Source organism: Semicossyphus pulcher, unplaced genomic scaffold (genome assembly GCF_022749685.1).
Source record: "Semicossyphus pulcher isolate SPU_LCO1_2020_fin unplaced genomic scaffold, fSemPul1.0.p SCAF_13, whole genome shotgun sequence".
NCBI lineage: Eukaryota > Metazoa > Chordata > Actinopteri > Labriformes > Labridae > Semicossyphus > Semicossyphus pulcher.
The window spans coordinates 8,531,032-8,548,607 of NW_027211637.1; the positions used below are offsets into that span (position 1 = coordinate 8,531,032).

At 40.6% G+C, this 17,576-nt stretch overlaps 1 protein-coding gene across 2 annotated transcripts in view; it reads left to right on the plus strand.

Annotated features, from left to right (window-relative positions):
• Positions 1-12,606, plus strand: part of sema3bl (sema domain, immunoglobulin domain (Ig), short basic domain, secreted, (semaphorin) 3bl) — an 83,615-nt gene extending 71,009 nt beyond the window's left edge. The window contains exons 11-16 of one of the 2 annotated variants that reach the window (XM_069659409.1): positions 1,404-1,635; positions 3,320-3,411; positions 3,699-3,740; positions 3,876-4,101; positions 6,030-6,160; positions 7,373-12,606. In XM_069659409.1, the coding sequence (XP_069515510.1) occupies positions 1,404-1,635; positions 3,320-3,411; positions 3,699-3,740; positions 3,876-4,101; positions 6,030-6,160; positions 7,373-7,888 (1,239 nt within the window). In that variant the 3' untranslated portion in view covers positions 7,889-12,606. The remainder of the gene's footprint in view (positions 1-1,403; positions 1,636-3,319; positions 3,412-3,698; positions 3,741-3,875; positions 4,102-6,029; positions 6,161-7,372) is intronic. The other variant, XM_069659410.1, reaches the window with a different exon arrangement.
• The last annotated feature ends 4,970 nt before the right edge of the window (positions 12,607-17,576 follow it).

A 17,576-nucleotide genomic window follows, 5' to 3' on the forward strand; every position in this document is an offset into this window, starting at 1 on the left:
TGCAGAGGCTGCCCTGTTCCCTCTTGACAGGTAAGGATGGCTGTTACGGTAACAGCTGCCTCGGTGCTGCATTGAGACGCACCACACAATGGCTGCACGGCAAACACCAGTTGCAAAATGTGTGTGCATGTTTGGTGTAGCGGAGTAATAAAGAGGCAGAATGTTTTTTCCATTGGAATGTTCATGTTGCTTACTGCCACTTTAACTGCTGAGCTGAACCGGCGTCCCAAACAGCACCATTTTTATTGATACTTGTGTCCATTGGCAGAATAACACTAGATTTAATTACATTAGATAAGACTAGAAAGCTGCTGTTGACCTTCTACTGCTCTTATATTAAGATCATGCTGATGTACTGCATCAGTGTGGTATGCCAACTGCACTCATGAGGACAGGAGGAGGTTTCTGAGAATAATCAACACAGCACAGAAGATCATCGGCTGCCCTCTCTCCCCTCCTTGAAGGACATTTACACGTCCCGCTGCCTCAGCAGAGTAAAGAACATTATGAAGAGCCGCTCACATCCTGGTTTTCATCTGTTTGACCTGATGCCCTTTGGCAGGTGCTACCGGTCCATCAGAACAGATTTAGGGACAGCTTCTTCCCCAGAGCCATAACCACACTGAACTTCAATATGCACTGATCCCCTCTCTCCACCAACACACACACATTGTCAGAGCAGGGTACATCTTCTTTAATAGAAAGAGGACCCTTGAGTTTCAAAGGAAGCATGAATAAAGTGGCAGTTTTCTGAATAGGATTAACCTGCTTTTCGTGGAGGAACAGGAAAACAAGCCGTCACTTTTGGAGACTTTAGCCAGCAGCTGGAACAACAGAGTCGATTCACAAAGCTGACATTTTCAAGACGTTGGCTTCTTTGCAAAGAACCTCTGATCTCAATCATGAGCAGAAGGAAAGGACAACTTGCTCGGGTAAATGTGTTTCTTTGGACGCATAAATGTGTTTATTTGGATGGTGTTCAACCCTATTAAATATTTCAGTTATACAGCATCTCAGCCAAGAACCACATTTATTTTCTCATTACTTCAGTGATACAAATGATAGGATATTTAACTAACAACAAACCCCTAATTCTAGCTGTTTTCAAACCAATAACTTTACAACAGCAATTTTGAACTTTCATCCAAAGTTTTCAGGCTCAATAAAATTGCTAATGAGGGTTTCTTGAGTGGAGTTTAAGACAATAACTCGCCACAACTCTTTTGAAAACACACCTTCATTGGTGGAAAACTCTGAGTATGTAGAGTTACTGTGGAAAATATCCATAATCCCTGCCACCATTCATTGTTCCCTTTTAGCGTCATCTCTTAGCCAGCCAACGATTTTACCAAATTGTTTCAGTGTTTTCACCATATATCTTTCCCTTGCTTCCATCTCTCCAGTGCCCGAGTAAAATCATCAACCAGCCAGGCAGAGAGTTTGGCAGCACAAAAGACTTCCCAGATTCAGTGCTGCAGTTTGCACGCAACCACCCCTTGATGTGGCGGCCGGTGTATCCGGCCCTGCGCCAACCTGTGCTGATAAAGGCCAACATTCCTTACAAGCTGAAACAAATCGTGGTGGACCGAGTCGAGGCAGAGGACGGGCAGTATGATGTCATGTTCATTGGCACAGGTATGTGTGCTTCCATACCTTTCCAAATATAGACACCTGTACTGTCATATACCTGTACATACACCTTAACAGTTTACATTCTAAAAGGATTCTTAGTTAAAACACCTGATTTTATATACACTGAACAAAAATATAAACACAACACTTTTGTTTTTGCTCCCATTTTTCATGAGCTGAACTCAAAGATTTTTTCATTTGTACACAAAAGGCCTATTTCTCTCAAATATTGTTCACAAATTTGTCTAAATCTGTGTTAGTGAGCACTTCTCCTTTGCCGAGATAATCCCTCCACCTCACAGGTGTGGCATATCAAGATGCTGATTAGACAGCATTATTATTGCACAGGTGTGCCTTAGGCTGGCCACAATAAAAGGCCACTCTAAAATATGCAGTTTTACTGTATTGGGGGGGTCCGGGGGGTCAGAAAACCAGTCAGTATCTGGTGTGACCACCATTTTGCCTCACGCAGTGCAAAACATCTCCATCGCATAGAGGAGGATATTTTTGTTCTGTGTAGAAGAAGTTCAAACAGTATGTGTAGAGAAACTTCTATTTCTTGATTATTTCACTTACAGTATGTGTTTACTCCTGGGAAATGTCTTTACCTGCAGAACAGAACCTTCAATGTGACCTTGAGGAATGCCTCATCCTTAACGGCCCCCATTACCTGTGGGGTTCCTCAGGGCTCAGTTTTGGCACCCCTTCTCTTCTCTCTATACATGCTCACACTTGGTCCCCTCATAAAGAAGAACAGCATTTCATTCCACTCTTTTGCAGATGACACTCAAATATGCCTCCCACTGAAATGCCACAGCCCTCAGTCTACAACCACTGCTCAACTGTCTCCAGGACATTAAAGAGTGGATGGCCCAAAACTTTCTGAAACGTAATGATAAAAAAATGGAAGTAGTTCTGTTTGGCCCTTCTGACTCCACCAGCCAAATCTGTCATAAACTTGATTTTTGATTCATCGTTTAAATTTGACAAACCAACTCTGGTGAGAGCCTGTTTCCCCCAACTGAGGGCCCTGGCTAAAGTCAAACCGTTGCTAACATTCAAGGACATTTTATTACTTCTCACTTGGACTACTGCAACTCCCTGTACGTGGGGGTCAGTCAGTCCTCCCTCTCACGTCTGCAGTACGTGCAGAACGCTACTGCTAGATTTTTAACAGGTTCACGGAAGTGTGAGCATATCTGCCCCGTACTCGCCTCCCTTCACTGGCTACCTGTCAATTTAAGAATTAATTTTAAAATTGTATTATTTGTTTTTAAGTCACTTGATGGATTGGATACCCCACCACGAGCACTCAGGTCCTCTGAGCAGTCCCTGCTGGTCGTCCCTCGAGCAAAGGGGAAACTGCAGGGTGACTGCCCCTTTTCAGTTGTTGGCCCCCATTTGTGGAACACATTGCCTCTGCATATTAAATTTAAGCGCCAACTCAATTCAATCATTCAAGCGCAGCTAAAAACCCACCTCTTTTCCTTGGCCTTTGAAATGACCTAAATTCCATTAAACGTGTTGTTTTAATTTGTGTCTATTTCATTCATTTTTTATATTTTTCTGTGTGATCTTCATTACTTGCTGTGTCTGTCTACACTGTTTTATCTGCCACTGTCTGTAAAGCACTTTGCTCAGCTTTAAATGTACTATACAAATAAATTTGACTTTACTCATCTTTCAGACATTGGTACAGTACTGAAGGTCATTGCTTTGCACAGTGGGAACAGCCTGGAGACAGAGGAGGTCACACTGGAGGAGCTACAAGTCTTTAAAGTAACTATTATATCAAATGTCTCAATAATTCCCTCTGTTTCTGTCTCGTAGGTCCTCAACCATTTTTTTTATGTTGTCAAAAAAGCCATCCACTATAGATGAAGATAAACTAACTTAAGATGACTAAGTCACATTGTCTCTTATACTCTCTTTGTAGTCGACATATAATGTCCCATAAAGACGGCTAAAAAGAATAACTGTTAAAAACTGAATCGCTAGTTTGCATTGACATTTCTTTCTGTAAACTTTTCACACATACCTGAGGTTAATTATCGTTATTATTGCAGGTTCCAACTCCAATTACATCAATGGACATATCCGTGAAGAGGGTAAGTAGCCATGAATGTAATCGCTTGCCTAAAGGGTCACATAACTAACTTAAGTGCTCACTTTTTTTAACTTATACAAACTGTTGTCTTCGTCACTTCTTACTCCCTATTTTCTCCCCTCATCATCGCAAACAGCAAGCCCTGTACGTGGGCTCCCCAGCAGGCGTGGCGCAGGTGAAGCTGCATCGCTGTGAGACTTACGGTAAAGCCTGTGCTGAGTGCTGCCTGGCCAGAGACCCTTACTGCGCATGGGATGGATCGCTGTGCGCACGATTTGTGCCCAACAGCAAACGCCGCTACCGCAGACAAGACATCAAGCATGGAAACCCTGTGCTGCAGTGTGTGGATCAGAATCTGAGTGGTGAGTGGGAATACCTACTTCAGACATTCTTTTGTACCTTCTTTGTCCTGGTTTTAAAGTCGTGCTCTAAACTCCCTTATATTTGTTAGCATATTTTTTCCTTATTCACCTTAGACAAGCGTTTTTTCTTGTATCATCTGGACACAAGTGGTGCTTTCCTTACACTCTGTAAACAGTTTAACAGAGGACAGGGAGAAGTCCAGGGAGACTCCGCTCTTGTGTAAACTGTTCATGAGTCCCAAACCCCTTAAGTTTAGGGCAGATGCTGTTGGACATGTGCCAACCTAATGGAAATTGTCTGTGTTTGTGTCTTTAACAGTCAGTGTATGCTTTCATGAATCTTTCGCAGGATGAAAGCGAAAGGGTATTTACGTGAAAAGTCAGATTCGTGCTGGTCGATTTCTCCAAACAGTTTGAAACAGATGGTGCACGGTGTATCAGACAAAAAATACATGTTAACTCCTCAAAAACTGTTTAAACTAGCTACATATAATGCATGTAGAACACAACAGTTTACTTGTCTGAAACCCGAACTTGTTGGATAATGTGGGACATGTGTGTTTAGGGGAGATGATACGGCAGATGTACACCAAGACATGCACATGTACAACAGTGGATGTGTTTTTGAGACAGAGGGACAAAGAAAGGATGAGACATTGACAGATGAGCTCAAACTGTCAGCTATCATGTATCATTTGAAAAGAAAGAACAAACTAATAGTAGAAAGACAAATGATAAGGAATAAAGGGGGACAGGAGGTGAGGGTAAGAGAATGCGTGAAGACAGACAGAAAGGACAAAAACAATGATGTGGAGATGATTGAAGAAAGAATGTGTGCACGTGTTGGATATGCGCTTGCTTACCTGAGAGCAGGTATTATGCTTCGGTGATGAAATATGCCTCCCTCGAGGCCTTTGGAAGAACTCAGGATTTACAAGCCGTCTTTGCGCCAAGGTGTCAATTCACAGAGGCATGTTTTCTTTTCTTAGACTGAGTTATCATCCTTACTTCAGCGTCGACTATTTGTGGAAGATTTATTCTAAATGTGAACTCACCTGACAAATGAACTGTCACAGCCTTCTAAGGTTTGCAGTTTGCATTGCAACTATCTCTTGTGTACAGACGGTAGCATATGGTTTGAATTAATAGTTTGACATTTGCAAGAAAATGAACGTTTGGCTTTCTTGCCAAGAATTACAATAATACAGCTCTGTACACAGTACATAAAGCCAGCAGCTAGTTAGCAGAGACTAGCATAAGGACTGCAACCAGGGTTGAAGAGATGGCCTGAACTTTTCTAGAGGTTACAAAAATCTGCCAAGCAGCATTTCTGAGGCTCAATAATTAATGTATTTTTTATGTTTGATATAGTATATTTGGGACTATTATTTGGCCGGGAGCAGTGTCTTCTTGGTTTATTTAATTAGCATCAGTGCCTGGCTAGCTGTTTCACACTTTTTAAGTCTCTCGTCTAAGCTAAGCCAAGCTAACGTAACATGGAGTTAATGAAAAATATGAGTTTTGATTCTCAGGCAGGCACTAATTATGCTGAGAAAACATAAGTATATAAATTAACACATAATGTAGAAATTTGTAGAAATACAAGTAAAGAAAATCAGGCTGGTACAAAATACAATTTAAGACAAAGAAATTGAAAATAGCCAAATTAGCGTCACACAAAGTATTCACATTTTACAGACTGATAGAAATACTGTAAACGCACCTCACATGCACCTTCATCAATGTGTAGCTCAAGTTAAGCTTAAACTAGATTGGTTACTGTACATTTTACACATACTGTACAGTAGGTGGACATATAGGCAGTCTAACCCATAACACAAGTTAAATCCTCTTTGCAGTGCTCTACATTCCAACTCTCTTCATGTTTTATTTTTTCACAATCTTTCCTACCATCCCTCTTTCAACAGAAGACCTCGATGTGACAGAAGACAGGGTGGTGTATGGGACTGAGAACAACAGCACCTTCCTGGAGTGTGTTCCTCGCTCTCCGCAGGCTACTGTTACCTGGCTCGTCCAACGTGACAACCACAAGGAAGAGGTAGGACACAAGTACATCTGCATAGTTTGAACATTTTCCAACATATCCTTATATATCTATGATGGAAAGAAGGAGGGGAAGCTTAAAGAGAAAGAAAGGTGGAGGAATAAACTTTGACCAACGGTAGTCTGGGTAACTACCTTTAAAAGTGAGACTTGCGTGTGAATTTGGCACGTGCTTGACACATTTGACAGCCATTTGACATGTGGTTGAAATTAAGCAGTTATATTTCAAAGGAAAATGCAGAACTGCTTGTTCTCTTGGATAAACAGAAAATTCTTTGCAAACCTTGACCACATGCCACTGAAAGCTGAGGTGTCACTCAACGTCTGCTGGTTGCTCTGACTAAAACACAGTGTTGCAAAGTACTTAAAAAAATTACATGGCCGTGTTTGCCCACACCCACAGCAATCATTCACTTGTTTGAGGGTATGTTTCTCCAAGCTCCAACTGAAAGCCTCGGCCAGCCGTGCAAGTATTAAAGCATTACCACCCGTCTCCATTTCCTTTCAAATAAACATTTGGCTGCTACTCCAGCTGACAAAGCTGCCATGTTTGTGTTGGCATGGAAGGATAGTTGGACAAGCAGATGGGTGGAATCTGAAGAGGGGGAAGTTTCAGGAGATATACATTTAGAGTAAGGAGGTTAAAACAATGAAAGTAGAAACCAAGTGGAGGTAGGAAGTGAAAGGAAAAAGAGCATGAAAAAGGAAGAGAAAGAAACTAACAGTAAGTGGTAATTTCATGGTACATTCTTGCTGTTGCTTTAGAAAATAGTCCAAAGAGAGCTCCTTTTGTCTATGAAGTGGATTACATGCTCTTCTTCCAAATTTCCCTGATTCCTTTTTAATTGTTTGTTTGCATCAGAGAGATGAATTGGTTGACTCTTTGCTGCCTTACAATGTGTAAAATAAAACTGTCTCTTTTCTACGTTGCAAAACCCGGGACTCTGCCGCTGTGGAAAGGCAAACAAAAATGGGCCACAGGAACCATTTAGTTCCTTGACGAAAAGGAACGCCCTGTGCACTGGCTGTCAGCACCAGTGTCCGATCACATTAGAAGCTGTTTGTTGGCACCAACTGACTTTGTTCTCTCCTGTCTTGATTGTTGCTTGTGTTGTATTAACTTTCAGATGTACATCGCATCGACATGACAGCATCTGCTAAATGAAACTTAGAAAAGTAAAGAAAACACATTCTTTGTCTCACTCAGGTGAAGCTGGATGATCGTGTCATGTCTACAGAGCAGGGCCTCCTGTTCCGTCATCTCTTCCGCCAGGACGAAGGCGTCTACATCTGTCGCTCCAGAGAGCATGGCTTCACACAGACCCTGGCTCGCCTCACCCTCGAAGTCCTCCAGGGGGAGACTGTAGACGAGCTCATGGCACGCGACAACATGGCCATCATCTCTGACTCGTTCAAAGACCGGTCCACAGGAAGCTACAGGGCCTGGATGCCTTGTGCTGCATACAGCAGGGGCGGCTCGTCGAACCAAATGGGCCAATCACGTACGTGGTTCAAGGATATCATGCAGCTGATTGGGCCGTCTAACCTGCCGCACGTGGAGGAATACTGCGAGAGGATGTGGTGCAACGACAAGCTGAGGAGGAAACACAAGAGCATGCTGGAGAAATACCGCCAGGCTCAAGAGAGCGCCAGGAAGGCTCGTAGCAAGAGCTCCGGTGAACGTAACCGGACGCCGAGGGATCTCAGCGCATGGGAGGAGTAATGGAGAGAGAGCGAGAGGGGAAAAGAAGGAGAAAATAGAAGGGACAAAGATTACATAACAGGACCAGAAGAAATAGGAAGCAAAAGGGTCAAGACCGGCATCAACTCCTAATGGTCAGAACTGTCTTGCTTGCATTTGAGAGAACCTAACAGAGACCACTGAACCTAACAGGACGGATTTTATGAAATCAGTGTACGTGAGGTTTGGGGGATGGGTTCTAGATATATGGCCCCAAAAAAGGGACTAGAGTTTGGTTGTCTAGAAAGACTCCACAGAAAGAAACTGCTACTGATCTGATCTGGCTGATGTAATCGTGTGTATAAAGAGGACACAAGAGACTATCTTTCAGATACTCTGAGGATGCTTCTTTGAAAGTCTCTATTACTAAGGATTCTAATATCGCCCTTGTATAAAAGCTGTAACAATTTCACACACTGCTTTTATTTGATCAAGTCTTGAAAAACTAAAATGTGTGCATGCTTGTGGACTTAACTGACAGCCTCATGAGGTATTTTCGGACCAGAGGAACTTTTTCATAGTTCTAAGAACAGTTGGAAGACCTTTCCCCTTTGTCTTGTTCTCGCACTGCAAGAACTAGGAATGACTGAAGATCTTAGAACTCTGTTTAGTAGGATATGTTTTAGAGTATGTCGTCTCCCAGCACAAAAGGGAACCTTAAGGGCGCCGGTCAGCTTTCACATAAATAATTTCGTTCCATACCCGATACTACACTTGCAGTAGGCCTCCGAAGCAGAAGTTGGCGGTAATGCACCTCAAAAACAAGGAAAAGAAGAAGATTATTATCAACTACGTTCAGAGGATGAGATCGGCGGCGCTGCGATCATACACGGATTTCGGAGGAGACATTATAAAAAGCTAACACTTCTGTGGTTTGGTACAGTTAGCTTTCACATCTGATGCATACTGTACCCGAGTACACATGACCTGTACTCGAGACCACCTTTTCAAGTTGACCCGAGTACGGTAACAGTGTTCACACTAATCAAACAAACCGGACTGTGGTTGGAAGTGTACTCGGCTCCGGGCCTGATGTGAAAGCCCCCTAAGTAACTAAAATTTACGTTTATTTGTTAAAAGGTGTATCCAAATTTACACGTCTAACTACATTATTGAAACCTACAACTCGCAACAAACACACCTCTGACCACAGAGTCCTCCATCTTGTTGTTTCTATACTGTCAGCCGGCTTACGTGACTTACGAGACATCTGCACTCGCAATAAAGTTTATAACTTTTAATGAAAAAATCAACAGCCGCTAAATGAAATGAATGCGTTTCAGCCCAAGGCTTTCGTCAGTGTTTCGCAAACTAATGTTGGTGTGAAACCTTTTTTAAACCAATCAACTCCAGGTGACTTGCCAGAAAACGCAATGCAAATAGAAAAGAAGCCCTTGAAGGTATACGGTTCTCTGGGTAGCTCCCCAGTGGGTAGTTCCTCTAAACCAGTTCCTAGAACTCCAGATCTGTTTGGTCCGAAAACGCCTATTGAGTGTTTGTTGAACAGCTTGAGTTTTGTTCTTGGCAACCTGAGGCTTTAAAATAGAAGGTGATGAGAGATGTTACATACCTACATATTCGGCATACAAAATATTACCACTTGCACACATTAACTTAAGCTCCATTTGTTTTCTTCCCTTCCAACACTCACTGAATGCAATCAGGATTATCTGGGATTTAACTCCCTCTCACTTGGTATTTAATGTCTCCTTTTTCTCTGGCTTATTTTTAATGTAATATCCATCAAGACATAACTGACTTTACAGTACACATAAACTCTACTTAATTGTATTTAATAGGCACATGTAATGAACACTTGCTGTATCTGATCTTGCCAGCGCTCACGGACAAACACAGGAACTCTTGTATAAACTTAAATCCCACTCACCCATCACCCTGAACATATAAGCTCAACTGGAAGCTACCATGAGACGACTGTTGATGGTTCAACAGATTAAAGGCACATTGCTTTATTTTTACTGCTGCGGGTTGAACTTTCCATTGAACATCAGCTTACGGATCAAAGTTTTCCCTCCACCGAACCTTAAAGGGATATTTCCCGAGGCTTACTGTCATGCTTTTACATACCGTTACACCTCATGGAATGTACCTAATGGCTGCAGTCAAGCTCCGGTATTCTTTCCTTTGTGATCCTTATGCACCCATACGAAAATAAGACCACAGTCTTAGTTTTCATGGTTTTAAATTTTTATAGGTTAAGTTATTGTTAAGTCTAAAACAGTAACATCCATAACATTTTAGCATAGCCCAGCGCGAAGTTTGGTTTGGTTATTGACCAACCATCAGAAACCAACCAACCAAGGAGAAATTACATAACTCTTCTGACATCCACTGAAGTCAATGTGGTAGCTTTGCAGTGACAATAGAGGGAACAATGGAAGGGGTCAGCTGTACTTTCTCCTCTTGTGCTTTCTGCTTTATAAACACTGGTTTTAAGACGGTTCATGGTTTAACACATGATAATCCACATGATTATTGTCTTAGTTTTGTTGTTAAAATATAACTGGGTTAAGGTGACCAAAAAAGGTTTCCCAGAGGGCTGAAACTGGTTGGGTAAAGAAAAGACTCTCCTTGGAGGGAGAGGAAAAACAGCAAAGGTCAGAAAAGAGAGAAGGCAGGAGAAGGAAACAGATGCCAAGCTTTAGAGTCAATGAGGAACTGTATATATGACGTCAGTAATATACAGTACAATGGAATGGAGAAGGAATCAAACTGCAGAAGAAAGAAAATGTGAACATTTTTTGTAAGGATTTTCTTTTTTAATAACAAGTTGCTTTAAATGTATCATCAGTTTCATTCCAATAACCTCCTCTGGACACATCTTGGGTATCCAGAGGAGTGCTGTGTAAAAGGTGGCTCCATGTAATGTACTTAATAAGCAACAGAAAATAATGTGTCTATAATGTTTCTTGCAAAAAGTTACCAGATGAAATACTTAGCACTTCAAACTTGCATAAGGCTTTGTGCGTAAAAAATCCGAGATGATTTTGCCGATACCTTTAATGTGACCAAATAAATTACGGCAGGTAGGTGGTGAAATCATCAGTTTCCAGTTCCAAGTTAATCATGGTTATTAGAATCGTTTTCAGACAGCAACACAAACATTTAGAAACACAATAAGTTGTTCACAAATTGCAACTTGTTGCCAAAGAACTGAGGACCTCCAATATGCCACCATGTGAAATCCCAGTAATTTGAATAATAATAATCTTCCCATATGAAAAAGTGGTGTATCTATTTTTGGAGCCCTCATTGTTTAAAATTAGACAGGAAGCAACACAGACACCAGTGAACTTGGTGACCTTTGTGTAACCTTTGTGGCGTGTGAACAGCTTCTCACTGGACAAATGAAAAGAGAGGATGAGTTTAGCTTAGGTAAAGAAAGGACAATAGTTCATAAAATGGTACTAAACTTGTGAAAGCTGTATTTGCAATTTAGAATCTTTTCCCCACAACTCATATAAGTGAGTCTCTCAAATGGTGACACATTTATTCCCAGTTTGTACAGCACACAATTTTACTCCAGCAAAGTTTATTTTCTTAGTTTGAGGATTTTGAGATTAGTTATTAGACTGCACTTATGTTTTTCTAAAAAAAAAAAGGACTATTGCTTCTGATGTGTAAATTAAAAGACAGGAGGATGGTATGCATGAAACAATTTTGGAGATTAATGAAGTTTTTAGCACTACCCTGCCCACAATCTGTTTTTAACTCATCAGCAGTTTCTATTAAATATTTTGTTCTTGTTCTGGTCTGCTTTTGTCTGTGAAGATGATGAAAAAGTGAATTAGTGTCATCAGAAAATTAACTGTGTTTAAGTTTTGTATGATTGTTAAACTTACTGATTGTGAAGTTTCTATTACTTTTGATGAAACTGTCAAAACAAAAGTTGGACAGTGTTTGTGAGACTTAAATAACACAAAACTTCAGGATTTCAAAAATACATAAGTATTAGCTGCAGTTATCACTGTCTGACTGTTAGTTATGTGTGCATGCTTAAAGCACATAAGTCTTCAAACACATTTCAGTCGTTCGACAGTTGTATAAGAGTGTTGTTTTATTGCATCTTCCATTCATATGTTTTACTCTTAAGCTGTCCACTCTTTATAGCTAGTTCAGTGTAGTTTTAAAGTGCTGTTTAACTTTATCCAGAACACATTTTATATTTATAGAGCTAATCTTGCCTTAATGTTCTGTTCAGTATTTATACAACTTTGCGGATCGATCATTTGACAAAGACTCAAACAGTCATTCAATGCAACGTTGTAACTTTTGTAAAACTGGGGCAGGGTCTCACTCCAGCACCAGGCAGACCAGAGGTTCACTCAGTGTCAGACGTTGAAAGAACAAACTGAAGTAAAAACAAGCACACCAGGGCTGTCACTCAGCTACTTCAACCATCAAAGGCTCAATAAATACAGGTTCTGCAGAAAACATTTCCTGCTGAATAAATAAAAACAAGGCTCTAAATGTAGGGTCCTTTAATCCTTGAATTAAAAATGAACACTAAGTGGGTGTACTGGCCCTTTTGTTGTGCTGTTACATTGTGCAGGTTGTGGGTTCTCTGACAGAGCCCCATTTAAAAGTGTGTTTGTGTTTTATTTAAGTGTCTTTCTTCATTGCATGCTGTGTACTTACGTATGATATTTAAAAGCAATAAAAGTGGATTTTCTAACAAAGAGGGTGATCCCTGAGTCAGTATTTCAGTTGGGGGGGGAAGGGGATTCAATGCCAGAGATGTGGACTTGAGACTTGGTGACTTGGACTCGAGTCACTGTTTTGATGACTTGCGACTTGACTTGACAAAAAATAAATGACTTGAGACTTGACTTGAGGCATGATGACGCGGATGACTTGACTGTGTTCATAAGTTTGAATGTTAGCTGTTAAATATAAAATTATTTAATTCAAACTTTCTGTCTAACTATCAAGTATGTACGCAGCGCAAACTGGGAATCACGATCGGACGACTCAAAAAGCTCCCCGGTATGTGATTGTCATGATTGGATGACTGGCTGTCAGTCAAACTCCTCGCTATGGCAACACGCAACATGTGTGACCCCCGCTACCTGGTGTTTTTTCCCCAAAGAGAAGCCTCAACAGTCATACTCATTACTACTCAATACAGTCTCAGAGCAGACCATCATCATGGCTGCGCCTGTGTCAAGATAATACAAATACAATTCATCGTCATACTTTTTGAACAGGTTATATAAATTGGCCAATAATATCATTATTAGACGGGCTACTAATACCTTGTATTTTCTATTTATAAAGGCCGGAAACTACAGGTAAGAGTGCTGGATCTTGGGTGGAAAAAAGTGACTTGACTTGGGACTTGACTTGACATAACCTGTGACTTGAGTTTCCCAAGAAAAAATGACTCAAAACTTGTTTGAGACTTGGACCAAATGACTTGAGACTTACTTGGGACTTGAGCAAAGATGACTTGGTCACAACACTGTTCAATGCTGTAGCAGGACAAGACTAATGACAACAAGGATTAAGAAATTAATACAAACAGTGCCCTGAAATCTATTTAATGCAGAATCAACAGCATGCACACCCACAACAAGGCTGTTTAATATTGAAATGCAATAGACTGCTCTGTTTCCCAAGTCTGCTTCTTATCTTTCTTAGCTTTTTTCTCAGACAAACAAAAACATTTTCCATGGCTTTGACTGTGTTTATTAATGCTTCCCTTAAACTTACTTACTTATAAAGTAAGTTATAGGATTAAGTTTAGTTTTAGGAGGACCTGACCTTGGGGTCTTGGCTTCTTTACTGTATCAGGGCAAAAATTGGTAGTCTGGTATTCATATTAGCTTGTGTGCACGTGATTAGAGATATACAGACCCAGTGTTGGCCCATTACATTGCCCAGTTGCTGGGTCTGGCCATGCGTGTGATTGGAGGGTAATTGGGCTGTAACATCTGTGGAAATGTGCAGTAACAATGACTGCTTGTTGCTTCTGCAAACAGACCATCTCATAAAAACCAACCCTGCAACTGAACCCACTAAACGACTTCACACTCTGACAATTACTGCCACCGCATATAAGCACACATACATATAGAATGAATGTATGAACACAATAAGCAAACACAGATGTCAAGATATGCACACAAACTTCCCTGTATAAAACGTTGGAATGCCATCATATACATGCTACATATATATGCACAGTATTAATGGAATTAAAGATGCATTTTCAAATTGCTGCAAAAGTTGATAAGAGCAGCTTATGCTTATTACTGTAATAACTCATTTTAACAGTCTGACTGAAACAGACAGCCGATCATCGCTTCTTTTTGAGCGGAAAAAATAACGCATTAAATGCCCCTTTTTCTGAGTGCTCAGAGCCTGAGCAGAGAGCTCATAACCACTATGGTCATACCCATTATCTCTCACTGGGGCTTCAAGCTTTGCTGAGCCAGCTTACTTCAGGAAAGCCTGGGTATGTTGAATTTGCTTCGTAGTACATCCCTGTGGTTTCCCTAAACCAGCGATCTCTGTGGTTATGAGCAGCAGTCTGCCTCAGTCACCTGATTCTTCCCTTATTCCCTTCCCCCAATATTTGATTAATTGTATTGGAAACTAGTTAGCAGGTGTTGGTGAACCTGGCTTGTTAACTTGTTTGACCGGGACGGTCCTATGTTCAAGCTCCATGTCCCGAGTCCCAACAAATATCTATAAGACAATAATATATCCCAGTTTTGAACAGTCCCTGTCTCGGTTTTAACCAACTGAAATACCAAAACAATGCACCATGCTTGCAACACTGATTTGTCTGTATATATGTCAGTCAATGTCGTTGCCAAGGCTCAGAGCCAACAACACTAATGCACCGGGACCCAAAGTTCAATACTGATTTGTTTGCACGTGTAAATCAATCTCAGCATTAGGCTATTGCTTAGCTAGCCCAGCTTATCATGCTGACAGGACCTGCTGCGTAACGTCAGGTAGACTAGCTGTCATGCGGAAAAGGAAGTCAGGGTTTTGCACGGAGCTCCAGGAGAGTTACAGCTTCTTTCGTAAAGTACCAACCAATGAATATGCTGCGTTTTTGCACACACTGCAAGTGTCCGTTTTCAACGCAAAACTCACAGGCGAGCGCTGGGCAGAGATGTTTGCACATTTCCAGGCAAGGGACATTCCATTAAAAAACATTGCTGTGATCTGCCACTTTGCCATGTGCTTACCTGGCACAGATGCCCCCCAGTGGGGCGGATCTTTTCAATTATGAACAATATCTGGACCAATGAGCGAAACCGACTGGGAGTGGACACTTTGAAGGCACTGCTTATCACAAGAGTGGACTTCGATGACAGCTGAGTTCCATGCCAGGCTTTTTGAAAACCACAGTCTTCTTTTAAAGGTACACTCCAACTAAACACTAAACACCAATAATACGTTTTTATGATTTTTGATGTCATTTCTGGACCATACGGAGAACTTGTTTACATATTTTTAAATCTGAAGACTCATTTTTGTGTTTTTACATTTCTGTTTAAAGGACCAATATGTAATATTGACACCTAGCGTCTAAAATGGCACTGCAGTTCAAATTCAAAATGTTGGAGAGCGTTCTCTGCCCCCCCCCACTACCTTGTTTTTGTTATTAAAAGAAAAAAATGCTGACAAAGAAGGCGTCACTGTGCAGGTCACCGATCTGGTAATAAATAAATGAATATGTTCTATTACACCAATGCAATCATCTTTTGTGTTTACTGGTGTCATGTAATTACATTTTTTAATAAAGTTTTGGTTGATCTTGGGAGGCATGATTTTTCCTCTGCTGAGGCACCTTCCATGGTGTTGAAAGGTGCTCTGATGAAAACTCCAATGGTACCATGAGCTCATACATGCGGGTTAGCAGTAAGATCAAAGTGTCCCTATTTGGAGGTTTAAAAATATGGTCACCCTATGTTAACTTGACATTAGCTTGTTTACTAGCTAATTAGTCTTGGCTTAGCCAACCTTGCACCAAACCATTCTTAGGATGCTAATGGGAGCACATGCTACATGTTTTTTGTTGTCTTTTTTTGGCCCTTTTGCCCACCCCCAAGTCTCACAGTTGTTCAGTTTTGTCATATTTTTACTTTTTTTCCCTCCTTATGTCTTGTGCCCATGCTTTTTACTTTCATGCATATTTGTCCTGTGTTATATGTTCCCACTCCTGGCCTGCACCTTGTTGTGGTGAGTGGGCTTTAAAACAAGACAGGCCCTACTGAATATTTTATAACAGTGTTTTGAACCTCTCATTTTTCTCTCATGTAGGACACTTGACTGAAGTTGAGTGCATGTCACAATAAGGCCAGTGTGACATGCACTCTACGGTAAAAAGGTTAGAGTGAATTTAAGTCAAACAAAACACATGTAACCTTTGTTGTTTTTATGAATTCAAGTAAAGTGAATCAGATTTCATGTATTTCAGAGTAATAGAAAATACTTTCAAGCTAACATTTATAATATCCCTTTATTAATTGGAAAAAAGAATAGTGATCTAATTTTTTTACAAAACGTAATAGCTAGCATTAATAAATGAAAAAATGTGGTATATAATAAAATGTAAACATTCAGCAAATTTTGCATAGATAGTTGGAGCTAGAAAAAATTAAAGGTTAAGTTGAGTGTTGGTTTTGTTCGGACATTCCTTTTATAGAAATGCAGAACATTTACTGAGAAGCGTAAGAATCCTGAGAATCCAAAGTTGCGACCTCTGAGAGGGTTTGTTGGTACTGCTCAGGAAGGACATTTATTTGGTAACTAAATAGAATATATTAAAATGTAAACCAGAAGTTATCAAAGATTACTACCTGAAGAGCTTCTTAAATACGAGGATATGAAACACAAAAAGTTAAACAATGGATTTAGACACAGAAACGTTACAATTGAACAATTTTATGCAAAAAAAATCGAGTCAAGTTGTACTTTAACAGCTATGTCCATCATGGGCCTTGAGAACTGCAGAATTAATGAGGCGGTGGGCGGAAAAGCGGATAAAGCATATGGAGGGAAAAGTACAAGGGGTAATAGGGTTATGTCTGGTTTCTTTTTAACAATCACGATCATCATAAAATACTCAACACTGGCCATGGCAGTCGGGACTATGGTTTGCTCCCCCAAAAAAGGGTCCTAATAGCCATTTCCAAAGTGGTGATACTTCCAACTGTAAGCAGTTCAATGTGTTTGGAAGTGGTTCTTTGGGCCCTAAGCTAAAACACATATAAAGATATCATTATCTCTAGGTGTGAAATGAACTCTATCTTTAAAATATAGCCCAGGACTGCAATGTCCAATGTGAGGGTATTTAACTATAGGACCATTTAAGCTCACTGAATTCCAGGCTGTCGCATAACGTCTGGAATTCCTTTAAAAGAACCTTGATCAAAGAGATTCTGGCATCAAGTCCGGAAACTTTATTGTTAATGGATGTGAGAATGTTGCTCACGTCTGTGCAGAATGATGACGATCCCGGGATATTGAGTGAGTCCGGCAGGAACATTTTGGAGTTCATTACGGAGATATGATAAATAGTATCCTGCAAGGCTAGGTCCCAAACTTCGAAGTTTGACTCAAAGTTGGACTATAAACCCAGGATCTACAATGTTCAACTATAAAAAGAAAAATGTACCTCTGTATCATT